The 26,957-nt window shown below is 39.9% G+C and overlaps 1 protein-coding gene across 4 annotated transcripts; it reads left to right on the forward strand.

Moving 5' to 3' along the window:
* The first annotated feature begins 356 nt into the window (after positions 1 to 356).
* Positions 357 to 25,499, forward strand: vps9d1 (VPS9 domain containing 1). Of its 4 annotated transcripts, XM_078258026.1 has the most exons (18): positions 357 to 497; positions 1,899 to 1,971; positions 2,345 to 2,401; positions 2,837 to 3,040; positions 3,217 to 3,355; positions 4,204 to 4,315; positions 5,652 to 5,714; positions 6,293 to 6,345; positions 7,138 to 7,225; positions 7,460 to 7,545; positions 9,641 to 9,789; positions 10,014 to 10,349; positions 10,521 to 10,650; positions 11,939 to 12,144; positions 14,095 to 14,179; positions 19,024 to 19,128; positions 22,447 to 22,563; positions 23,543 to 25,499. In XM_078258026.1, the coding sequence occupies exons 1-17, from the start codon at positions 357 to 359 to the stop codon at positions 22,556 to 22,558; spliced, it is 2,139 nt and encodes a 712-aa protein (XP_078114152.1). In that variant the 3' UTR covers positions 22,559 to 22,563; positions 23,543 to 25,499. The 4 variants fall into 4 exon arrangements, with proteins under 4 accessions (XP_078114152.1, XP_078114153.1, XP_078114154.1 ...); XM_078258027.1 differs by lacking the exon at positions 2,345 to 2,401; XM_078258028.1 differs by lacking the exon at positions 23,543 to 25,499 and having other exon boundaries at positions 19,024 to 19,154; positions 22,447 to 22,536.
* Positions 25,500 to 26,957: the final 1,458 nt, after the last annotated feature.

The following is a 26,957-nucleotide window of genomic DNA, read 5'->3' on the forward strand; positions in this document are numbered from 1 at the left end:
GTGAATTGCAATAAAGAGTGCCTGTTTGTCTAGAAGCTGACTGGCTTCATGATACATTTCTCTCCAAAGGATACTTGAGAAAAGTTAACCTTCTTCTTACTTAAAGTTCATATAAAATATATATTTGGAAACACCGGTATGTTTTTATGTTGACATTGTGAAAGGGTGAGTTGTTGAAGAATAGTATTTCAATATAAAAACTAAATTGTTTTAATGACCCTTGTGTGGCTAATACATAGTGACCGAGATATAATGTGGTATCTGTTTACCGTTTTATTCATTCTGATGAATTAGTGCCTTGCCTCTGCCAGTACAGCAGGAGGCGGTACACACCATTACAGTGTTTACAGTCGGCCATGACTGTACACAAAGAAGAAGAGGAGAAAAGAAGAAGAATCCGGACCATGGCTACAGCTGACAGTGGGGCGAAGCCCCTTCAAAAAGCTATGAAAATGGCGAAAGTAGCAATCCAGCTGGACGGAGAGAACAAACACAAGGTAGGGTATTACACGGCTCGACAGCAACGAGAACACGAAGGTTTAACCCCACAGGAAACACTCTGTAGTGATGTAAACAGACGATTAGCGTGATGTAGGATGGCGAAGGCATGTCCCGCCTTACTCTGCCTTTGATTGGCTGGTCCTCGTTGCCTTCGTCGGTTGGATTGGTACCAGGGCGAGCCAATCAGAGGCAGAGTAGGGCGGGCTATGCCTTCGCCATCCTTGGAAACGCAATTTGTGAACCGTTACTGGGTTTGCTAGCTGACCTGTCATACTCACGATAGTTACATTTACGTTACTGTCTTCATATACTATTTTAAATCCTACCTGGACACTTACAAACTGTGAAGCTGTGAAAACCAAAGCCTTATGTAACGAATTTGATTTGTAATTCTTTTAATTTCATTTATTTAATTTTGTAAATGTTGTTTTTGTTTTGTTTTTTAATGATCTCTGTAACTACCTCGAGCGAACATTGCGTTTTATTTCAAATGCAAGAGCGCTTTGTCACTTTATATACTACTACTACTACTACTACTACTACTACTTATATATTATACTACTGTTATAACACTGTACTTGTATTTGAGACTATTAATAATAATAATCTTAGCTCACTATTAAATTAGATTTGTACAACTACAGACAGATAAATATGAACTTGACCTTTTTCTGTCAGATTTCTCAAAGCAACAAGCTGTCTTGAACATTACACTACATTCTTATCAAAACGTATATACTATCATTAATTAAGCACATATTAGTTATTAGTAATAGTAAAATACTAGTAATAGTTAAGAGTTTCTTTTAAAGACTCTGTACAAGTCTTAAAACAGTGACTTAGTTTAACACTTACTCAGCAGAAACCTGTAAATGCAGAACAGTAAATAAAGAACTGGCAAGAATAGCAAAGTCATGACTGGTACCTAGAGTGACTAGTCAGTAAAATGAGTTTTGTCATTGAATTGAAAATGTAGAAATAAATGTTGATATAACCATCTGAGTGTGTTTTAGAAGATCTGGCGTTGAGACAATTTAATAAGCAACAGACAGCACAACATCATAATTAGTATTTAGATGTTAAGAGTTCCATCACACTGTGTAAGAGCATTGTAAAAATTGCAGGCCAGCCAATTGTAACCGTTGACATTTGATTATAATCTTGGGTTGAGAACCATCAGGCCTATTTTCTTTGCTGATGAGTGAGTATGTCTGACCCGTCTGTCATAAACATGACATTGGCAAACCATTTGTCTCTAACTACTCCTGAATTGATCAATCCAGTGTCTGACTTGTTACTATTGCCATGTTTCATTGGCAGTAGCTGTTACTAGGATTATGTTCACCATATGATAATAATCTCATTATCATTGTCTACATGCTATGGTTTTTCTGCAGGAAGCTTACTGTGAATACCTGCGGACGATCAACTACATATCACGTGCACTTTTGGAGGAAGCTGAGTCACAACGTAAGATCTAACTAGTAGCACATATGACTGATGGAAAAAATATATATATTGAGATGCTTTACGATAAATATCTAACCTCGTGATTGTTTTGACCCCCGCCAAATATGCACACCCAAGTCAAAACACTGCATACATATTAAAAGTAAGTACCTATAGTAACAAAGAGGGAGGAGGGGTAGGGGGAGGAAAAAGAGGAGGAAAGGAGCAACCTAACTTTATATATGTGTAATGAAATCACACATGCCAAATGGTCATCTGATATAATGTATCAATGTAGATACCCCTGCCCTCAATACAGTTATACAATTATGTTTAATTGACCTGCAAGTTGTGTTATTTAAACAGTAAAGAAATATGGGTTTCTTTCAACCAGACTGCCCAAAAATAACCTGGATGCATGGATGTACATTCTATGGATACAACGTTCTTCGTAGGTAAAATGAATGAATACTTCTATTGAATTTTGGGTGTTTTATTCAATTTTAGAGCATTTGAAAAAAAAATGTTTAAATGGTTTCAAAACAGCCTCCTGACTTAACTTTGACATAAACCAGTCTGTGATCCACTCAACATCCTCTGATCTTAACTACAAGTCAAAATAATTAATCATTTTTAATAAACATTAATTTTTCAGGAAAAAAAAGGGTTGAAAAAAGTGACAGAACTCTTTTTAAAAAGCGTCAAAAGCATTGAAAAAAGCGACAAAAACGTTGGGAACAAAGCTATAAAGTTATTTTTTAATTTTGACCCGGAAGGACAACAAGTTCCCTGCAGACGCGGGAAGACAACGCAAGGGTTAATAAAGTAGACTTGCATGAGGTCGATAATCCATGTGTGATTTTCTGTGTCTTCCCTTTCTGTCCAGCTTCAGAAGAGGGGGACACGGTGGAGGTGGAGCGGATGTTGAGGCTGGCTGAGCAGTGTCTGGAGCGAGCCAAGTCATTTATAGGGAAGAGAGCTGACCCCCCTAACCTCTCTGCGTCTGTCTCCGCTTCCTTTTCCTGTTCACCTGGCCAATCAGAGCCCCATCAGAATGCACACCTCCCAGCCACCATTGCTGCAAACTCTGGTGAATGCGTCCCCTCCAATCTGAAGCATTTCTTTAAACATACCATTCAATCACTGCTGACGTAGGAGCCTGCCCCAGGGGTCACAAATCAAAATGAGCCAATGCATAACCACATGGTTTTGTTCTTTAAGCTAATCATCACTTTGTGTCTCTCTGTTTCACTTCTGCTGACACAGTCCCTCCATCTGATAGTCCTGTTGACGCAGGGCGTAGAGCAACCAGCCCAACAAAGACCAGTCACCGCAGTCACCCTTTCCTGCCTCCTGAAGTCTTCCAGAGAATACAAACAGTGGAGTCACAGGACGCGAGCAAACAGTAGGGGCCGGTTTTTATCAAGGATGGCAACTATTGCGTCATTTAGTGACAGATAGCCTTTCTGAAGTAAACAACACAGCAGGGATAACAGAGATGTTCAAGGACCAGTTGCTTCTAGCAGTGTCGCCAGCAGGATTCACAGTACGCCCAAAACCAGCTGAGAATCTGAGAGAGACAGAGAGAGACAGAGAGAGAGAGAGAGAGAGAGAGAGAGAGACAGAGAGACAGACAGAGAGAGACACAGAGAGAGAGAGAGAGAGAGAGAGAGAGAGAGAGAGAGACACAGAGAGAGAGAGAGAGAGACAGAGAGAGAGACAGAGAGACAGAGAGAGAGAGAGAGACCATGTAAACATATCCCAAATATGATCATAACCGCAATATTCACGTCCATGTTAACACACATGATTTAAACACGCTAGCTCCGTCGGTGGGTAAAACGCTACTCAGCATCCATAGCAACTAGTTTAGCTACAGATCGAGTCATAAAAATGAACTTTTGATTAATAGCGAATGGGTTGTTGGTAAAATAACGTATAATTAATGAGAAAATGAGTACTGTGAACAGAGCAGAGAGCAGAACAGAGCTGCTGTCGGCTGCTGCTCCTGTGCGCATTTGCGCGTTGTTGTCATTCGATGCGTTGCATGTCTCACAGAAAGAAATGTACGCTCAGTGCGTACAGGCGACCACTGGCTTCTGGTTTCCATTTTGAGCACAATGTTTTGAACTGACCAACCAGGTCAAAGCAGCAAACAAATTCAGTAAATTCAGTTATCTAAATATATGATCAAAAAGTATCATATTGCTTGTTTGTATTTTGTGTGTGTGTGTGTGTGTGTGTGTTCTGCAGGGAGCTGACACCCATAGAAGAAGCATCACGTTTAAACCAGAAGTTGAAAGCCAATTATGAAGCTCGTCTGGCAAGGCTCCCACCTGGTCAGGCCTACCAGAAGACATCGTTGGTATGTGTGTGTGTGTGTGTGTGTGTGTGTGTGTGTGTGTGTGTGTGTGTCTGAACATTAAAGCATGTAAACATGTTCTGTTGAAACACAAAATACAAGTATGAACCTGAAATCCAGTACAATTTTGAGCTGAATCAGCTCAAAAAAGTCTGAATTGTTTTAGCATCCGCGTTTGGACACAGCTAAATCAGGGAAGTTCAACATACTCCCAACCTCGCTCACCATTTTTCTTATTTCTCCATTGTTGTCCACAGACATAATGCTCTAAGATTACTTAGTTTGTTCAGTGTGTTTATTGATTAGTTCAAAGGAAAAGCTAAGTCAGCAGCCATTTCAAATTCCTAAAACGTCACATAGGTTACATGTGAGTGTGGGAACTCTGAACAATTGAAATGAAAAACCTTGCCTTGGGAAAAACGTAATTGCTCTCATTATAGTTTTCTCAACTTAAGGAAGCAAGCAGCCTAAACATAAATTTGGTGCATGCATGGTTCTTTTCAAAAGTAGTCCTTTTTTAACTGAGTGTTTTGGAACATTTGTCGTAAGTGCTTTTATTTTGGACTTCTTTTAGTATTTCCGGTCAGGTATCTACGTTAGCGTGACAACTTGTTGACGATGAATGAATATCTGAGTGAAGGGAAAGTTGGCTGTGTAGAGACCTCTGGACCGCAAGGGTTATTTAAGGCTATAGTTAGATAACGTCTTAGCTTAAAGGCACAACTTCACATACTCTCTTAACTTCACTACTCCTCGTATTCATGTCTTTGGTGAAAACTATCTCCAGTCAGAAAAAAAAGATGGTAACGTTAAGCCAAAGACACGACAGTTAATATTTAACGCGAACTAGACGTTTTGTTAATTGCAAGCTAACATTTTTAAATCCCTATATCAATTATGTGTTCTGTTGGAGGTATTTTAAATGAATTAACTTGTCATTCAGATACGGAAAATGTTTCGGCGTCAAGTGGAGCTCCGTGCTTACTGGAGAAAACTAAAAGCGTTTGTAAAGGTAAAGTCATATCGGCAAAGGTAGCTAACGTTAGCTGATTAACGTCACGCTGAACTCGTTACAAAAGTCTTTGAAGTTTTCATTTTTTTTTCTGCGTGTGGCCTACAATTCAACCACTATAGGAGTACCGTTAATTGAAAGCGTCACAACATTATATTGCATGTTTCATGTAAACAAAATAACATTTACGGACTTCTTGTTTCCCCTGGTAATAAGCTAAACAATTCACATATTGATACAACTCTACATAATATTTGTCCTTAGTCATATTTTATTGCATGAATGCATGTAAGTAATGTCCTCTCCTCTCTTTTCTTTCCAATGCAGACTCTCTGTCTTCAGCGGCAGATGACGGAGAACCTCATTATTGCCAAAGCCAGGCAGGATGCTGTATCCTTAATGTCAGCTCATATCTCTGTCTTTGTTTGTTATGGCTGCTGGTTTGTTCATCAAAAGTTATTGTAAGAGCCACATATTGTATGTTGTTTATGGTCTCATTTATATTGTTTTTTGATTGTTGTGTTGTGCACTTGTATTGTAGTGGTGGGTGTTTTCATGGTCGTTGGAGTGGAAGTGATTGTTTGTTTGCTTCACCTGTGCACCTGGTTTTTTTGGGCTTTGACAGAGAGGGGGTGAGCCTGGGAGCGAACACTTTCTGTTGATCGCCGAATTAACGCGTTATTTCTACTCACCAGGTAACAATTACATTTGGTAACTGCAGTGCTAAGTGTATTTTACGTGTGGAGGAAGAAGAAGAAGAATAAAATCATTGCAATACAATCTACAGCGCGTCACAGTGTGCATCTCTGTGTTTAGTCCCTTGCAGCAGCACTTTGTTGGACTGCCTACAGCCGCAAAAGTTATGATAAAATGCCTTTGTTTTAAACTTAAAGACACCATCACTTACAGCTGATCCATGTGAGGACTATGATGTTTGGAGGTTTCCTTAATGTTGGCCTCAACATTAGCTCCAGAGGAAGATGGAGGAGAGAAGACTAAGGCTACAAGAGGAGGCCAACAGGTACACCCCGAAAACACACACACACACACACACACACACACACACACACACACACACAGAATCGGGTTAAAACTTGAGTCTGATTTTAGGTTCGGCCTTCATTCTTCCAAGCTACAGTTGGTAACATGTAGACTGTATACAACTAGGTTGGTAACTGTTAGAAATAACTTTTGTCATATTTGCTGAAACTGTCACTATATCCAGACAGTACTACATCAATGAGATTCTGTTAAAAAAAAAATCATGTTTCTCTGCCTTCTCCTGTTACTTATACTTATTACTTGACTCTTATGATATATGACAAATTATTTTTATTAAAGTAACCTACTGGACCTTTTAACCACCCAAAACAAAGGGACCCAAATATAAAGGAAGCTGACTTACACTTTGATGTTTGCTTAGTTGACATGTAAAATGTATGAATATACATATGTATAAAATACTGTAAACTGTGTATTCAGACTATAAAAGATCATACAGATTTATAAGGTTATTTTCCCCTATGTTAGTTCCTTCCAGCGTTTCTTAAACTTTGAAATTAAATTGATGTGCGTACATAAAGAGCCTGTGGTATTATCTGTTTGTGTTGCTATCTAAGAGTACATCACTCAATACATTCTCAGAAAGGGTTCAGCCAGTTTTGGAAATCATTTAAAGCCTCACAGTTTCAAAGATGGTTTACAGTCACTTTCTATTTCACCAAAAATAACCATTCAAAAATCACAAAGACGAGGAGAACTCTGTTTAAAAATTAAATATTTAGAAATATGTTCTGTGTGTTTGTCATCACAGGAGATTTGCAGCATCTGGGGCAATGACTGCAGAGGAGCAAGAGCAGCGTGTTCTTTATACAAATGTACTGGAATATGAGCAAGACCATGTAAGTTTGCGAGTGATGGGAGATGCCATTACAAGTTACCAGAGCGCAAAGTGATGCCTTGAGTTGCACTCACTGACCAGCAAAGCTAAAAGGCAATCATATTGCTTGTGTGCTTCTAATAAATCATGTTCTGTTTTGTTGATTGGTTAATTTAAAATAAATCCACTAATCAGCATTGTATGAAATCATAGATGTAGTTGCCAACAAGTCATTTATACTTTTCTGTCTCTTTAGGATTGGCCCAAACTGTGGAAAGCCAACATGAGGAAGAATCCTGATGATGTCGCATTAGTGTCAGGTCTAGTCTCCTACCTGCTCAGGTAACTGACTGCAACAAGAGGGTTTTAAATGTAGTTTAAAGCGTAACTCTCACCAAAATGCAACCTAGGGTCTTTTTGTGAATGTACCCGAGTCAAACTTTAGTTTAAAAGCATATTTAGGACGGAATCGCCACTTTTAAGATGTACCGTATTTTAGTTTTTGGGTCAAATGGCCTTTTGAATGGGAGAGCTAGGGGCACTTTTATGTTAGCCTCAAAATATCTATTTATAAACCACTAAGAAGGCTCGACACAACATGAGACTTTGCTCCAAGTATCACCAGGGACTCTACACCTTAACCAAAGCACTGACAACATTGTTTGTGTACCCAGAGTTTACTAAAAAAGGTTTTGACAACTCACCGTAGCTCTTGCCACAGCCATTTTATCAGTCAAAAACAATCAATTTCCGAATGCAACATAACAGGGAGGAGAGTAAAGATGGAAAGCTCCTAAAGTTTAGTTCCATATAAATGCACGGATTATTTCTTGTTTTGTCGTTATTGAAAAACAATATTGACCTCGTAGTTGAAAAAGGAGCCTCATATGGAGTCTGTTCATTCGCATTCGGATATCAACTCGTTTGGACTGCCGAGGTGGTAGCGGCCGGAAACGACAAGAGCTACGGTGAGTTGTTGAAACCTTTCTTTTTAGTAAACTCTGTGAACACTAACAATGTTCTCAATGCTTTCGTTAAGGTGTAGAGCCCCTGGTGATACTTGGAGAAAAGTCTCATGTTGTGTCGAGCCTTCTTAGTGTTGACTCGGGTCCATTCACAAAAAGACCCTAGGTTGCATTTTGGCGAGAGTTACACTTTAAGGCAGAGATCTTCAACAGGGGGCCCTCAGAATTACTGCAGGGGGGCCGCCACATTATTGTTAATCTTTTGACAGTTTTTCATTACAGAAAAATACTTTGCACATCTATAACGTGAGACAGGTGTGTCGGAGGGGGATAAGTAGGTTAGAAGTTGCAAAGAACTCCCGCACGCTGTCTAACTCGCAAAAAATAAATGTAATAGTAGGCAACGTTACTAGACCATCATCAGGCAAAATTAATGAAGGGAATTTCTTTTCAGCTATTGAAAGTTTTTTTCAAAAATGAAAATGTCTTGACCGCACCGTTATGACGAAAAGAGAGCTGAGCCAGAAGGCAAAGCGCTCAATCTACCGGTCAGTTTTTTGTTCCTACCCTCACCTATGGTCATGAAGGCTGGGTCATGACCGAAAGAACAAGATCCAGGGTACAAGCGGTCGAAATGGGTTTCCTCAGGAGGGTAGCTGGCGTCTCCCTTAGAGATAGGGTGAGAAGCTCAGTTATCCGTGAGGAGCTCGGAGTAGAGCCGCTGCTCCTTTGCGTCGAAAGGAGCCAGTTGAGGTGGTTCGGGCATCTGGTAAGGATGCCCCCTGGGCGCCTCCCTAGGGAGGTGTTCCAGGCACGTCCCAGCTGGGAGGAGGCCTCGGGGAGACCCAGGACTAGGTGGAGGGATTATATCTCTAACCTGGCCTGGGAACGCCTCGGGATCCCCAGTCGGAGCTGGTTAATGTGGCCCGGGAAAGGGAAGTTTGGGGGTCCCCTGCTGGAGCTGCTACCCCCGCGACCCGACCCCCGGATAAGCGGATGAAGATGGATGGATGGATGGATGGATGGAAAATGTCTTAACACGAATCCAACAAATTATTAGCAAATGTAAATCAGCCTGTTTGTGAAAAAACAACACATGATAGGCTTACTGGCCTATAGGTTGTTAATACATGTTATTGTAGGCCCGGTTTAATATGCAACTTAAATTGATACAATATGTAATAGGGGGTCCCTGCTCATGTCTCTTTCAGTTAAGGCTTAAAGAACCTTGAAGACCCTGGTTCGGTCCAGAAGAATAGCATCCCCCAGTACTTCTGGTACCTGCGGTACTGTCACGTTTTTAAGAATTTTGGCATTGACTCAGTATCGGTTCTTGTGGCATCCCTACTTCCTATACATGTCTGATTGGATTTGCACAGCTATGGGATGCTGTCATCACACTATTTGTAACAGGACATTCAGCATTTTCAGGCCAAATGTGGGTTGACTAACATTTTGTACTGTGTCCTCAGCCGGTCTGACCACCCAGTGGTGAAGCTGCTGAGGAAACACCAGTACCGGGTTTACAACAGGCTCTACCCTATCGTCAGTAAACGCCTCCCCCAGAGTCCTGCTTTGCCACTGAGGTCTTCTCGCAGCACTCACAACCTGCTTCATCCAGGTAGGGCCAGAGCCAGGTGTTTGTGAGGTGGGTTGATCCGGTTCACACTTAATTTTTTTAATTATCTCGGCTTCTGTCTATTTGTGTTCTCTATAAAATGTTTTTTGAACATTTAAAGCATTTTCTAGTAGAAACACAAAATACAAGTATGAATCTGAAAACGGTATATACAGTAGGTCTCCTTTAAAACATTTGTTTATGTAAAAATGTTATTGATCATACAGATAGCCAGATGAAGCCAACCAGGGGCAGTAGTGTTGCTCTAGTGTCGCCCTCCCCCTCGCTCTCTCACGACCTCCACGCCAACTATGACGATGAGGAAGGGGAGGCACAGGTGACGGTGGATCGGGAGAACTCGTTTGAAGATCTGGAGCAGTTCCTGACCCAGTTGGACTGGGCCCCGCCCTACGGCAGCACAGGTGACGCTGGCTCGGATTCAGAGCTGACGTGTGATCGCTCGATGCAGCCAGAGCAGGACGAGGGAAACATCCAGGAGATGGAGATGAGAGCACTGACAGAACACCTGAAGGCCGTTGTTAAAGACATTCATATTGCAATCGGTGAGCATGTTGAAAGAGGATGGATGGTTTGTGTTTGCATGCGTAGAAAGTGTCTTATTTTGTTGATTTTTAGCAACAATTTCTTGTTGCTGTTCAGGCTGAATTTTACAATAACAGTCAATGTAAAATTTGTTGGATAATAAATGTTAGGGGTGTTTCTTTATGTTTCAGATCAGCTTCTGTCACTGTGTTTGTTATCCTTTGAGTGTCTAAACACAGCCAGCTCTAAAGACCTGTGCCTTGTCAGCATAGAGGAAGCCTTCTTCATGCCGCTGTGGAGTGCCCTGTTGGCTCTTTTCAGGTACTGCAGCCTAGAGCCTCACGTCGCCAAAAAGTTGCACTTGAACACACCGCAAAGACTACACCCAATTTTGGGTAGCTATGTTTGCCCAATTTTACTTTGTTATTTTGCGGCTTTCATGTTTGTTAATACTCTTGGAAAGATGCATAAGATCCTGAAAGTTTAGGAAAATAATCTTAAAATGTATATGCTTTGTAAATCGTAATGTAAAAAGTATACATAACCTGTTGGCTTGCATATGCAAAGACACAACAAAGGAAATGATTGCTCATTGAATGTTGACACACTGATTTTCTTGCATTTATGAAATGAAAGTAGTATTTCACACAGCAAAATTGTGAGTCAGGCTATGCTGGTTGTGTTCAAATATATTTAAATTAACTGCATAGGGCTGGGCAATATGCACCAAAAATAATATATTGGTAATTTTGGCTAAAATGTGATACATCTCAGTATTTTCTACGAAGTGGGCTAAATGTTCAGTTGTAAGTCATGTGAGATGTCACAAGCACTTTCATTAAAAAAGAATGAGGCAGGATTTCTTTCCCTGTTTGGAAATGTACAGCTGCAATGCATATAAATGGCTTAACAAAATATACAGCTGTGCAAATAATAATTAAAAATGTTGGCAGGAGAGTGGAACGGGGTTGGCGGGAGAGTGTTACAGGAGAGATGCAAATGCAGGCACGGCTTTACGGAAGAAATGGGTTATGTAACACAACATCAAACTGTATTGACATAAACGGTAATGTCTCATCCCATATCTCGTTTAAAAATATATCGATAATACCACCCAGCCCTAGAACTGTGTGTTAGTTTTTATTCATTCAAATGACCGTGGTATATTTTGAGAAGGTTCAAGCATTGACTATTGTTAAGGTTTATTATACTGCATTACAAGCAAAAGCAAATATTTAGATTTGGTATTAATTGTTTCCTAGAAATACAGTGTGGGTCATGACCAGCATGTGGCAGTGCTACTCTGTCAGCCTCTTCCCAGCTTCTATTGCTGGTTTGATTCACATTACACAAGTCTTTAAAATTACAAGTTGTGTTGCAAAGTTATTAGAATGACCATTACTGACTTCTACTTCTCACATTATCATGGGCCATATTTCAATCCTATTTGCAAATATGACATGCTAGTTTCTCTATGTCCTACACTCAAAGAAGACCTCCTGGTTTGAGAGTGTTTAGACAAATATTGTGTTCCTCACTTACAAACATCCATTGTTAAAATGTATTCCCTGCCTGGGTTTTCTGGTAATCTTTTGTCCTTCTTTCTCAGGAGGGTCCACAGGGAAAAGGAGCAGGCCTTTGAGAAAAGTATGAAGCTGTACTGCAATATTTCACCAGGAGATTTTGGTGTTCCATTGAAACTGTTCCCCGAAGACCCTGGCGCACTGCAGGGTTCCTACCCCTATGAGTCTGCTGTTCAGGAACTTAAGCTTCTCATCAAAGACTGCTGTCCACAGAGGAAGTTGGAATGTATTGGTGAGTCAGATCTTGTTTTATTCTTCCTCACCCGTTCTCTTAGTGTATCAATTCCACCCTTTCTTAACGTGACCTCAGTCTTCTCTCATTCTAGCCAGTTCAGACTTGAAGACTTGTTTTTTTCTCAGGATATCTGACCGACCACCATTAGCCTTTACAACCGAGCCACTTCACTGTACTTGTTAGATAATGTTTCATTACAGCGTTCTCTGTTGAGTTGTGTTTGTTGCTGTGTGCTCAAGGTTGAAAGTGAATGTAAACCAAGTGGTGTACTAGTAATGCAATGCGCCATGACATAGTTGCCCCTTCTAACAACCACATGCTTGTAGTGGCATTGGCAATGCATAAGTCCGAGTAGTGTAGTGAATATTATTATTAGACTGAATTTAAGCATTGAATATTCCAAAATAATTCAAATGTTAAATAGGTGCACGCCTTACAATACTATCAAAATGCACGAATCGGAATCTATGCATTATTTATTACATTACACACTCTTATCATATAGCTTCTGTTGACAAATCACTATGTTATATAGGGATGTCACAAGAACCGATACTTTGGTACCAAGTTGATGCCAAAATTCTAAAAACGTGACAGTACTAGTTATGTAGTTGTGTTTTTATCGACGACAAGCCATTTTGCTACATTGCTTAGCTGCAGACCATCAGCGTTTTCTTTCTGTATCTGCATCATTTTGTTAATTGACCCTTCGCTAAGCCACGCCCGAAAACTGCCACAGGCCAATCGTGGCTTAGCAACCGTTACTAGGCGCGCAAGGTCTGTCAAGCTTTCGAGCGAGGGAAACCCCGTACGCCGAAGCGTTGTGCAAATCCGATACCCGGTATCCTAAAAGTTTGGACGGGGTGTTGGAATTTTTCCCTTCCCGAAACCTAAAACCCAAGGGGAGAAAGACCGGGCGTGGATCAAGCAGTGTGGGAGACCCCATTCACAACTAGCTAAATGTCGACAGTATTAACAAAAACACATACGTTTGCTCCAAGGCAAGAACACGCTAATGTTAGCTAGCTAGCTAACTCAGCACAGCATTACTTGGAAATAATGACGGTTCTTTGTTCATAATGCATATATTTGAACGTAAAATAAAGACAATTCCGCACGAAACGAACCTAGAGGTTAAATAACCGATGTGTACCCACTCTGTGCTCTCTGGGATATGTTTTCAAGCTAGCGCGGACCGCTGATTAGCTTACAACGCTAGTATTCGGGGCACAAGGAAAGAAAAACAAATCGCTATTTATACCACTAAAAAGGCTCAAAATATCACCACACTTCAACGGTAGCATAATGACGGTCCCTAAATGTTAACCGAAGCATTGAGAACTTTGTAAGTGTACAGACAGTTTATTAGAAAGATAGATTATAAAGACAGTCGTGTTGTCGTATACAGGCGGCCGCCGTCTTGGGAGCTACTGTCTTTCTGCCCCGAATATTAGCGTTGTAAGCTAATCGGCGGTCCGGGCTAGCTTGTTCCAAGCTCCAAACACATTTGATTAGCATTAAAACATGTCCCAGAGAGAGACAAAGTGGGGACACATCTGTTATTAACCCGTCCATAAGATGATTAAAGGCAAGACGGAGGCTCACTGACATACTCACATTATTGCATGACCTATAGGCTTTAGCTTCAATTTTGATGAAATTATTCTCTCATCGGTTGCGTATTATGTCGTTGATATATCCCTCGAATGCTTTTTTGTCTTGCTCTCTCAGATATTTCACCTGTTCACCAAAAATTACTAATTATCTCCTTGGGAATGTCTGACACCGGTGCATACATACTGTAATGGACGTGCCAGGCACGAAAGCTTGACAGGCGTAGCAACAGTAACTAAGGAGGGCAGGGCTTAGCGAAGGGTCAATTTGGTCCAAGTACAGGAGTTATACATTTATATTCATTGCTTCTGATTCTGCTATGTTTTGTTACAGTTAGGACATTACGTCTGATCTGTGCCTGTGCTGAGGATTACAGGTGTCTTCATGATGTGGACTCCACACCAAAAACTGCCGCCATGTGAGTAAATCATCAGCTGGGCTAACTCTTCGGGGTTTTGGGGTTTGTCACTGCAAAAAATAAAAAATGTTTACTGAAAAATGGAAAAACCGTAAAATACGACCTGTGACATTAATGAGATGATTATACGGTAAGAACATTTTACAGAACAGTGTAGGACTGTTTGGGGTTGTATTATTTAGTCGAATTCCTCTAAAGCACATATGTCAAACTCAAGGCCCATTGTCAATGTGCTGACTTTGAGACTCAGAAATTCCCACACAACCAGTGAGTTTGCATATTCAGGCCTGTCAAACAGATTGTTATAAAAAAAATGAATCATTGTTTTGCTTGATTTGCTAAACCCTATGATGGCTAAGGAACTTTTTTGCTGACTCTGGGCCCTATCTTGCCCCCAGTGCAGTGCAAAGCCCGACCCAAGTGTCTTTGCTAGTTTAAGACCGAAGCAGTTGTCAGTTTCCCGTCCAGCGCCCACGTCGTTTAAATATCAAATGCACCTGCGCCCATCTTTGTGCCCATAGGCGTGCTGGTCTTATAGGGAGGTGTGTTCAGGTGCATTCTGGGCATATTTCTATCTTGCGGCAGCGGGAAGTGATCCCACCATTGACCAACAAAAACCTGGTCTAAAGTCAATAACGCAGCATTTCATTGTTATTTTAACAGCACAAATATTTTAGTTTCTTCTCCTGAAAAATCTCTCCTTCCTGCTCAGCAAATCCGGCATCATCATAGCAAGGTCCAAACGCACCTGGCTTTTAAAGGGAATGGGAGATGATCTCTGATTGGTTTATTGCATGTTACGCCCAAAACACACCTCTGATTAATGAAGACACTAAGTACAACCCTTTTGAACTATGCGCCCGGCGCACGGACCCTTTTTTTCCGCCGTCAAACTAGCAAAATGGATTTGTGTCAAACATGTCTGGCCCTTGATACGATTCTCATTTCCCAGTGTGGCCCTTAGTGAAGTTGAGTTTGACACTCCTGCTCTAAAGCAAATGCACCCTATTAAACTTCAAAATAAGAGCCCTTTTTCCATTGACTCCATGCTTATGATATATAAGACATTTGACTATGAAAATGAATATACAATTGTAAGAGCGCATTCTAACATTGGCCTGGTAATGTCTGCTTGAGCCCAGCCAGTTGCCGAATGGGCATCTTGATGAGGTTTCTATCAGCAGTAAACAACCAAACAAAGTAGAAGTAAACAACCAACAAGGGTAAAGCATTCATCCATGAGATGAAGTGGAAGATGCCACAAAGACAGCAATGAAAATGTCATATAAGGACATTTATTTTATTAGTTTTTGGTAATGTGTATGTAGATCTTCTAAAATAAATGTTTATGTTGTAATAAATATACCTATACAAGTAGTTATGTCTCCTGTTGTTTTGGTTTGCCCTCTTATGGGCATAATATGTGCAGATAAATATTCAAATATATTCAAACGTATGTTTTAAAAAAAGAGAGAAGGAATAATTCAAATGTCATTTTTTTGCCAATTTTGATGGCTCTAGTGGAAGTTCACAAATCAAATTTAAGGACTCTCTGCTTTGGTAGCTGCACTGTCAGGTCTCATCAGTGCTCAGTTAAGACTGGCACAGCAGGGGTTGTCCTAGGTCTATTGCCCCCCTATAAAGTGTCTCTTCCTGGCCAGGCCCAAAAGTGGGTCATCCTGTCTGGGTTTGAAACAGACCCACGGCCCAACAAGGGGGTTGGGAAGATGAGAAATGAGATGGAGTTTTTGGAATCCATGATGTTGCACAGAGAGTCAGAAAAAGGCTCAGTGGGTTGTATCACCTGTTGTGGAAAACATAGTGTGTTGTGAAAATTTTAATTGGTTTTTGTAGACAAAGTTTGACTAAAAACTGTCCTCTGCATCCATTTATGTTTGTCCCAATGTGGATCTTCTCGTTGTGACTTCACATTATCCCCAGGGTTTCCGCGGGGTCTTAAAAAGTCTTAAATTCACTGAAGTATTAGGTTCTTAAATAATTTTAAACGGGTCTCAATTTTCCTATGTTCATGCAACGCTACTATGCTTAGTTTTTTTATTCCGTGGTATTGTAGTTCTTTCTTTCACTAGTCCAAATAAAATGTTGCTGTATTACTACAAATGAGACCAACATGCTACGTATATTGCAGTTAATCTGCTTTTGTGTTATTGGCGCGAGTCTCTTTCGGATTGTACCAAAGACATAAAACGGGGAAGTACAATACGGGAAAAACTGAATTTAGGGCTTAGTTGATGTTGTGATGAAGGTCTTACATTTCATTCATAATGGTCTTCAAAAGGTCTTAAAGTCTTCAATTTGACTTGGTGAAACCTGCAGAAACTCTGATCCTATGAACCACATCCAGGAGAGAAAGTGATGTTCTTATAGTCAACCTCATCACTGCCTAGTTTGACTCTCATCTGTAAATTAATGAACTGAGAATACATTTGCATCCATAATTACATAAGCAGAGACTGGGACTTCTAGTGAACAGCCTAGTAAACAAACTGAGAGCTGAGATTTTTTTCCAAGGTGGATGTGGATCCAAAGCCCTATTCACACGGGACTAGTATTACCTGGGGACTTGTAACAATTAAGGAGGTCGTCTGTCATGTCAGTAATTTGTCAATTCCACCACAAATGACCTACCATATTTCGCCAAACACAGAGGTTGTGTGATAATGTTAGTCTTGTGTAAATCAGCATCTCTGTGATTTGTCGTATTGGCAGCATTGCAAGTTTTGAGTCTTGACATCATATTTGGGGGATAAAGTCAGTAAATTTGAGTAAAATGCAGACTTTGCTTATCCCTTGTGAATGGGCTGCAAGAAACACAGACGTGGGGGGTAATTTGTAAATCGCATGAGGTCCCCTGGTATTACTAGTTTCGTGCGAATAGGGCTTTAGTCCTAGATTAGAAGCTTTTAGTGGGTTGTTTGGAGATGGGATGGGTGTCTTCAGTTAGGGTTCGACACTTTTTTTAATAGGGCCTAAAACAGTTGACATGAAACCCATGGGTTATGTCACCAAAATAACCAAAGGGTTTTATGTGTGTATATGTTCACATCATTAATACTTGTAAAAGTCCTCTGTTTAGTGTGTACTGCGACCACAAACCCCCAGTATCAGGGAACAAAACATGCACAAACTAATGTTCCTTCTCCAGAGTTATCTGATATGTTGTTCATACTTTTTTCATACACTCTTGACCCTGTCGCTTTATATCTTTTGTTGCATCCACTAATGATTTTTGAGAATGGCTGAGGCTATGTCTCCTGCTCCATATCTGTCTCTTTGTATTGGAATATGTGTGAAGTGATCAGAGATGGCGGAGTAGAAGAGTTGACCGGGCTCTTTACCCCAAAAAGTTGTGACGTTGATAGATTTTTGTGTGTACTCTCAGTATGGTAAAACTGAATCATGCTGTGGAATTTGTTTTGTTACCTGGAAACACGAGTCAAACACAGTCAATCCACAGTAGGGATATTTTTTCTTGTTTATATTGTAGAGACCAATAATGCGTGACTCGTGTGACATCTCAGGATACAGTCTGTACTCATTTCGGTAAAAACCATTGCAGCTCGACCAGAAATAAACATAAAAATAAATGACTCTCAACCAACTGTTTTTCAATGTCAAACTGTGGTACTATAATCTAGCTAGTGGCCACTGGCAGCTCTAATAAAACTTTCATTTAGAAGTGAACCTAAAATGTTGCCTCTAAATTTGATTCCAAGCTCCTTGAATAGGGACTCTTTACTTCCCTGCCTCTAATCTGCCAGTATTCACATTTTTTTCTGTCCTGATTGCGGCTTAGTATAGGCCTATTTGGGACAGCTTTCTTTGGTCCACACAGTGTTTTTGATCAAGGCCTGACTGCTGACGGACAAGCCCGTCGGATTTTAGCATGAATTTGTCTATTTTGTGTTTACATTGCATATTTAGCTCTCCTCATTGTTTGTGCTTATGTCTTCGCCGCACCCTATCACTTTACTTTCTAATTTACAGTCTCACACACACATACTGTACTCTCTGCCGTCTTTTATTCATTCAACATTTCCATTTTCATCAGTTCTTTGTCCTTGACCAACTGGGAGCTCATTTGTTCTTTTGTCCAGATCCCTTTTTTCCTCTCTTCTATTGTGCTGCTAAATTGGCCACCAAGAATTCTTTCCCCTCTGCCCATTTCTGCAGTTTAAAAAAAAAAAAGAAAAAAAAAAAAAAAAATTGGAATGCATTGCAAACCCATAATGGAGCCTAATCTTCTCACTGAAATCGTAATTTATCCATGTGGGAAGAGTGCATTGTATCTTTGGAATGCAGAGACACCAGTTTTAGTGGGAGAGGATCAATGTCTGTGTTTACAGTAGTGAACTCAGAAGATTAAAATTCAGAGTTGTGATTGTGTATGTGAGGTCCAGCTCTCAGTAGTTACATGAGCCTGTCCACACCTTCCTGAACCCTGCACGAGGAGAGTATTCAGTTGCATGTGGCCGGGTCAGTCGCGGGCCAGCAACCTACCTTCTCACGCAAACTAGCAAGCAAGCAGTTAGGCCTGCGTGTGAGTCCTGATAAACAAATGGTCACTGTCTGCACACAGGGAGAATGCTATCAGGCTGTCATCATCTCCAAGGCTGCAATTTGTCCTCCCAACAGATCATTTCCATCCCTGAACACGCACCCCATTAAGAGCTACATTTCATTTCATTTCCATTTAGTCCTCTGGGGAGCACATGCCATGATCATACTGTGTAAATGTCACTCTCTATTTTTTCCCTTCAGCTCCACTTATTTACTTCTGTTTTACTTGATCTCACCGCCTCCTTCCTTCTTTGGTCTGACAGTGGGGCAGATGACCTGTTGCCCATCCTGTCCTTCGTGGCTCTGCGGTGCCAGTGTCCTCAGCTGGTGTCTGAATGTGCTGCTTTGGAGGAGTTTATTCATGAAGGGTGAGTCGTCAGGATGAAAAAAGATGGTAAATGATTTCTTTTGTTAGCACCAAATACACAAACATTGACTGAGTAGATTTGTCCCAATTTTGAAGCAATGTCTACACTAAGACCAAGAAAGTGGGGGTGCCTGGATAGCTCACGTGTACATATGTACTAAGGCTCAGTCCATGAGGCAGTGGCCGCATGTTCAATTCCGACCTGTGTCCCTTTGCTGCATGTCATTCCCCCTCTCTCTCCCATTTCACATCATCAGCTGTCCTGTATAATAATCAAATCACTTGACTTTTGAGGTCTTAACACTGGCTTCCTGTCTCTCAGAATTGAATTCAAAATACTTCTGCTGGTTTTTAAAGCATTCAGTGCGTTAAGGGGCCAAAATACATTTCTGATCTGCTGCTACACTATGAACCATCCAGACCTCTCAGGCCGTCTGGGACACATCTACTTCCTGTCCCCAGAGTCAGAACTAAACGGGGAGAAGCAGCGTTTAGTTTTTAATGCTCCACATATCTGGAACAAACTCACAGAAAACTGAAGGTCTGCTGCAACTCTCACTTCTTTAAATCAAAGCTGAAGACTTTTCTGATTGATGCTGCCATTTTTAAATAATTGTTAATTTCTTACACTGTTACTTTTATTTTTTTATTTCATACCTGTCTTATTCCATTTTAGCTGTTTTTAGATTCCCTTTAATGTATTATTGTTTTAACTGCTCTTCAGTGCTCTATGTAAAGCACTTAGAATGTGTGAATGTTAATGTGATGAGCAGGAGGCACCGGAGCTGTCGCCGTAGCCTATGTATACTTGTGCAGTGGTGTGTGGGTCGATCTAATAGCAGGGCTGGCACGTGTCTGTGTGTGTGTGGTAGAGTGAGTGAGAGAGTGATGGTGATTATCTTCAGAGTGAGTAGTGACTCTAGAGTCATAGTAAGAGAAACAGTGTCCCCCCTGTTCTTTCTGACCACGGTGGGAGATCTGGAGCAGGAGAAGTTAACCCTCTCCTTGATTTTAATGTTGTCTATGGAGAAGGAGAACCAGGAAATGAGTCGGGGGGGGACCACACCCAAGAGGTTGGCTCACGGCTATAAAATCGGTGGGTTTTAAAAGCCAGCTGGTTAGACTGGCAGTGGCCAAGGAATGTCAGGATATTTAGGATTTGGTTTTTCTTTTCTATAAAAATACAAATAAAGTCCCACTTGATGTTTATGTAGCTCAGTGGTTTGGAAGGGTTCAAACCAAGAGAGGAGGAACCAAGACAGGCCACAAGACTATTTGTTTTCCAAAGGCTGTGAATGTGTTGGTGCACAATTCACGACAATGTTTCTTCAAATTCCGAACGCTTCTGATATATGGTGATTCTGGGCTAAAATCATTTCCTTATTTCTAAATCCGATAGCAATATATAATGATAGGTCATCAACTGCAGGCATAATACAGGGTAAGCCGCAGCATCTGTGTGATCCTGAAGTGTTGTGGTTCCTTGGAGAAAAAAAAAAACGTATTAACGTACGTAACGAACTTTTCTCTCATAAATTTGTGAGTTTTTTTTCTTGTAAATTTAAGACTTTAATCTCGGAATATTACCCCCCTCCCCCGGCTCCGTATTCTTTTTTTCTTACAATGGCCCTAATACACTGTCGTAGTCTACTATTTCTCAGTGAAATTTTTACTTTGAGCATTTTGAGGCTTCAGCTGTCACCATCTTCAGTCAGTTTATTTTCTCGTTTATCGGAAATTGTCATTCCCAAACGTTGGCTGTTTGAGAAAGAGATTGTGGGGGCAGAGTTGTTGATCAAGTTTGACTGACAGTAACTAAACAACCCACCAACTGTCTCCAGATTCTGATTCAAATCTTGGTAAATCCTGATTGCTGTGTGGAAGATATGTTCCATTGTGGTTTTCCAACTGAAACCCACCCACTTCAGAAGCAGTGTGAAAAGCACAGAGAAACAACACCAACATATCTCAAGGACAATAACTAAACATGGAGAACAAAGGTTGCCAACATATATTTTTTGCCACAGTTGATGAAATTAAGATTGTGTCAGCTACAATGCTTGGTGGTTGCTTGTTTAGGTTTGTTGTAGCATTTTTATATATTAAACTTGAGCACGAACATTTGGGTGCCAAGCTAAAGCCACATTAGCTATATTTTATTAACAATTTACAGACGGCAGTCAAAGGATAAGCATCTTCTTATCTCCTTTCCTTTCTCAATCTCTCCCTCTTTGTGTCCATCCGTTCAGTGCAGCGTCCGTGCTTCAGTCGGTCTCGTGTGTTGCTCTCATTAGTCAAAGTTCAGCCAGAGTTGACTTCTCTCTTTCCTCATGCTGCCCAATCTTTTAATACTTGTATACTGGCTCTAAAAGTGGAGAAAAAAGGCAGATTGCTTTCACAAACTAATGTGTTCAAGGTTGAGCAGAGATGTTTGGTTCTTTACTCACTATGCGAAAATATTGATGTGGGGATTTCAGCAAAATGAATATATTGGCTCTCTATTCTGTGCTTGCATGGTTGGAATTTTTGTGGGCAGTCATGCCTCATTTTGATGAGTTCTGTTAGCATAAAAATAGTTTTTTGTGTCCATATTTGACTGGTAAAGCCCAGTTCAGACCAACGATTCGCGACGAGAAGAAACCGTTTTAGAACGTTGCAGGGCAAAGTGTCAGCGGTCTGAACCGGCCCGTCTCAGCTCGACTCAAACCGACTGATGGTGGCGCTGCGACCCAGCTGTTCAAGTTGCAGAGGCTGGTTTTAATGTAAGAGACGTCTCCTGTTTCAACAGCCAAGAGAGAAGTCAGCTTGTAAAGTCAGCTACAAACTATAGAAATAAAATGATCCATAACCCATTTATTTCTATTTTACTGTTAAACTGTCAGCTGGTAGAAATGGGTTTTAGACGGAGGCTCAACGAGCACGATATGTGGTCCAGCGAGCGTGAGCATGACTGAAGAGAGCGAGCGGCAATAGAACAGCATGAATTACATGAATAAACCGTTGTTTTCTCCGATTCATCACTAGAAATGCAACTGTAGCAAGCTCTACTTAGTTTCACTTTCACAACGTTATCAACATTCCAATTTAGACGCAACAAATGATATTTCCAGTTACAAAAAGCCTGAAAGTCAGAAGTTAGAACAGAAATACAAAGAGTTGTTCCATTGGAGATGATACACTGTCTTGTCTCGTTGCATTGGCGTGAACTGGTCTTTCCAGTTTTCTTTGGCCTCAAAAAGTTCAAATAAATGGTAGAACTTCCCACCATGTTTATCACTTTTACTTAACACGTCTTATGTTCGCTTCTCTTTTTTCTCAGCTATTTGATAGGAGAGGAAGGCTACTGTCTGACCTCCATGCAGAGTGCCTTGGCCTATGTTGAGTCATTGTACACAGAAGAAACTCAGCTTCCTGCAGAAAGCCCCATTTGAAAAAGGTAAAGAAAACACTTAACATGTTGTTGACCTTTGTGCGAAGTAAGGGGGGGTGGTACGGGGTGTGATGACACTGCATGTTATAAAATGTGACATCCTCAACTGCCATTCCCCAAAACTCCCAGTGACACAATTATTCCACTACAGCCAAATATTAACTTTGTAGATCGCTGTGCTTCACAGAGCTGTCACTCATCTGCCGCGGGGCTGATTAGGAAGTGGAAGCATTTGGAGTATTTCTTAATAGAGGAACATATTTAGTTTTAAATATGGTTTGTACAGTATGTAGACAGTTACATGATTTTACATGTCTTCTCTCTTACGCAAAATCGATTTTGACCACATTTGTATCTAATAAGTTGCTTCTAGCCAGAGCTTCAGAAATCCTTTAAGCGTCCGGGGTAAAAATGCGAGCCTTAATTTAGATTTCTATTGATTGTTTGAACAGAATATATACAGACCGGTATAATAAATATCTCCAAATAATTGGAGAAATATAACCAATGTACTGTAGATGAATCCTGAATACTGTAATAATTTTCAAAAGCCACTATGTGTGAAGTTTGTATGCAGTTTTGTCATTACAATAATTTCAAAAGTAGACTAACCCAGTGATGGTTGGTACAGTCTGTGTGGTGCTTTTTCCAGTTCATCTTAGGGCCTCTGAGTTTGATCAGTGGGAGGAAAGAGGTGTCTTTGAAAGCACCACTGTGGACTGCCATTGTTGGGGGGGGGGGGGGAGCCTCAACATCTTCTCAAAGCTACAGTGGCTTAGTGCCACAGACAGGCCGAGTAAACCAAAGGATTGAGAGACTTTATTGTTGTTTCTTTGTGTTTTCATGAGATTAGAAAAGACGGTAAGAAAAGTAGAGAATGCTCCTTGTAACAAAAGGACAACATTTGCACAACCTAACTCTGAATACATTATCTTTTAAATGTATTGCAAGTGCAGGGAATAAAATATTCTATTTTGTTTGGTAGGCTGTTGCAGTCACAAGAGACCCTTCCGACGGTTCAGCCCACATTTCCTGCTGCGAGAGAGACTGCAGCTGAACCTGCAACTCCCTCTAAGTTGTGCAGGTGCATGGTATCTTGTACACACACCGACATATTGTATATTTAAGAAGGATTTCCTTCTGCTCTGTTTTAAACCGAGGACTAAACTGGTGCCTATGAGTTGGGTCCAACCAAATCAGAAACTGGGCTTTGCTGGGACCTCTAAAGAAAATGTAAAGCATTGCTGCATTAACTAGCACTGGATTGTTAAAGGTGATTGGAGTTGTCTTAGGGAACCTTTGGATGTGAAGCCATTGATAATATGAATGCTTACAGAAGAAAACCTGCAATACGCTTTACTAATGAGGGAATATACTGTATTCGTTAAGCATATTGGAGGTCTTACGATTTTTCCCTGAGTGAAGGAGCCAATCTTGTGTGCTTTGACCAATCTTTTTCTTTCTTAGAGTATGGTAATAGCATTTCATAGAAAACCCTTTGGAAAACAATTTCAAGCCATGTTCCCTGTGGCATTTTCTGTTCTGCGCACACATGTGCTTGTGTGTTTTTTTTATTTATTTTTTAAGACTGGTGGCAAAATCCATCCACAGACTATGAATAAAAAATATGAATTTATGCACTTTGGGTGTTGAAGCATTCAGGGGTAAGGCTACACTGGATGAGTTTAGACAGTATCTATTTGCAGACAGACTTGCCTCAGGGGGAGAGACTGAGAATTTCAGAGATGCCATCTAAAAACAATGTTAGACACTGGCGGAGCACAGGAATAACTGCTGAGTGACAGTCACTGTGTTTAGATGTAACAGCATGTTGGTTAACATTTAAGGTAGGCATACAGGAATATAATGATGTAGTAATTACTGTTGTAATACAGTTGCACTTTGTTAGGTGTGTGTGTCTGTGTGTGCCACAGAGCATCTATCTTTTAATGCTAAGGTTCAAAATCAACATACTACAAAGGAAAGCTAAAAGGTAAACCCATTTTCACAGCTTATTTTACACTTTTACCAATTTCCTAATGCTTCCCTTGATGTCTACAATTGCCCCAAATTCACCATAGAATGGAAGCAAATGGCACCCTATTTATTTGGAACTGGATATGGTAGATCTTGAGGCGCTTAAAAATGATCAGATGTATGTTATCACAGAGATTGTCATGTTGATTTGACGTGATTGTACGAACTTCTTAACTGATATTTGACATTTTCTGTGTAGTCCTTCAAGCTGTTTGGTTTTAAATGAATGCAGATACCAGAGTCAGTGTTTACCTAAAAGGGTCTGGTGTTCTTGCATTTTTTTAGCCGGTTGCGTTCAAATCATGTTTACTTGATTGACCGTTCTCTAAAGCATGCTGTTTTTAACTTCCTTTAAGTCTTGAGTGTGCATTTGTCCCTTCCAGGCAGCCATTGGTTTCTATTCATTTTACCAGGGTGTACAAATAACTTGCAAGTTCTGGAAACTTGCTTTGAATCGGGCCCTATTTGTGTCCAAGTTGTGTTATGGTTGCAGTAATACAGTTAAAACCTCAAAATGAATTGAAAGCGCATGTTCATCATCATGTTAATTATGGACAGTGACTTAAGTTCTACTTAATGTGTAATAAATAGGCGGCTAAAACATGCAAAAATGTTTTTGGTTTGTGTTTTGAAGACACCTGAAGCAGACATGGATCCAGTGTCAAAGCCTGAAAAAGTACAGTTTTCAATATTGTTTTATTTAGTTTGGTTTGTTTGCTTATATTTTAATATTTTATTTTCCATGGGTCCAAAAGATGTGAAAAGATGTCCCAAGAACTGTTTAGAACTGAAGATCTGTTAAGAACTGAGTTATGTCAATATTCAACTTTTTTACTGTGAAATGTTGGGAATATGTGAACGTGTGTTTGAGAGATGGGTCAATAAAGAGAGCAATATTTAAATCATTTAATGTGGTCTGACTCGTTATCTGACTTCAGGGGCCTGTAACGTTCTGAGGTAGGCCGACATGAGGTGTACTACAAAGCGAGATTAATGTGTTATTAGTGAGGTATGTTGAGCCTAAAGAGTTTTCAATGTCAAGAAAAGGGCTCTCTTTTAACCTGGCTTGATCACCATGGTGCTGCACGCCTATCCTGCCGTGGAGGAGGTTATGTTCAGAGATCGGATTTAAATTGGAAGTAAACAAGGGCTGAACACTGGCTGTCATTAGGGCACATACTGTTATCCTGTAGGAATGGTGACTCAATTTGTTAGCTTGGTTTGTTGGCTCTTGGGATAGCAATGTTGGTCAGTCAGTCCCGGACTTTCTTCTCTTCTGTAGACAATCATTGTAAGATGGTGTCTGCGTTGTTACAAAATATTGGAGGTGCACGGCTCGGCGCATAGACCCTCCGCGCGCAAGTCTCGCATTGCCAGACCTTCCTCCTGTTGGTCTAGTCCAAGACATCCCTAACATGACCAAATACTGTCAACACTAAGATTATGTGTGTGTGCGTGTGTATATATGTGTGTATGTATGTATGTGTGTGTGTGTGTGTATATATATATATATATATATATATATATATATATATATATGTATATATATATATATATATATATATATATATATATATACACACACACACACACACATGTATATGTATATATGTGTTTATGTATATATGTGTGTATATATATCATATATGTATGTATATATATGTGTGTATATATGTATATACATGTGTATGTATGTGTATATATGTATATATATATGTATATGTGTATATGTGTGTGTGTGTATATATATATGTATATATACATATGTGTGTGTGTGTATATGTATGTATATGTATATATGTATATACATATATATGTATATATATGTATATATGTATATACACACACATATATGTATATATGTGTTTATGTATATATGTATATACGATGTAGTGTATATATGTATATATACGTATATATATATGTGTGTGTATATATGTGTGTGTGTGTGTATATATATATATATGTATATATACATATATGTGTGTGTGTATATATATATATATGTATATATACATATATGTGTGTGTGTGTATATATATGTATGTATATATATATATGTGTGTATGTGTGTGTATATATATATATATAATGTGTGTGTATGTATATGTGTATGTATATGTGTGTATATGTATGTGTATATGTATGTATATATATATATATATAATATGTGTGTGTATATTATATTTATTATGTATATATAATAAATAAATAAAATGGATTGGGAATACCGTTTATGTAATTAAATACATCTTTGCTTTTCCAGTTTTGACAGGTTAAATTGTCTCTTGTGAAAAGGATATATGGGTCTCCTAAATAATAAAAAAAAAAATTCTTACTGAGGTTTGATAACTGCTAGTTGG

This window comes from Sander vitreus, chromosome 8, assembly GCF_031162955.1.
Source record: "Sander vitreus isolate 19-12246 chromosome 8, sanVit1, whole genome shotgun sequence".
Lineage (NCBI taxonomy): Eukaryota > Metazoa > Chordata > Actinopteri > Perciformes > Percidae > Sander > Sander vitreus.

Coding starts and splice junctions, on each gene's coding strand:
- vps9d1 (XM_078258026.1), top strand. CDS start 357: ATGACTGTACACAAAGAAGAAGAGGAGAAAAGAAGAAGAATCCGGACC. Junction 2,402..2,836: donor CTATGGATACAACGTTCTTC/GTAGGTAAAATG, acceptor CTTTCTGTCCAG/CTTCAGAAGAGGGGGACACG. Junction 7,546..9,640: donor CTAGTCTCCTACCTGCTCAG/GTAACTGACTGC, acceptor CTGTGTCCTCAG/CCGGTCTGACCACCCAGTGG.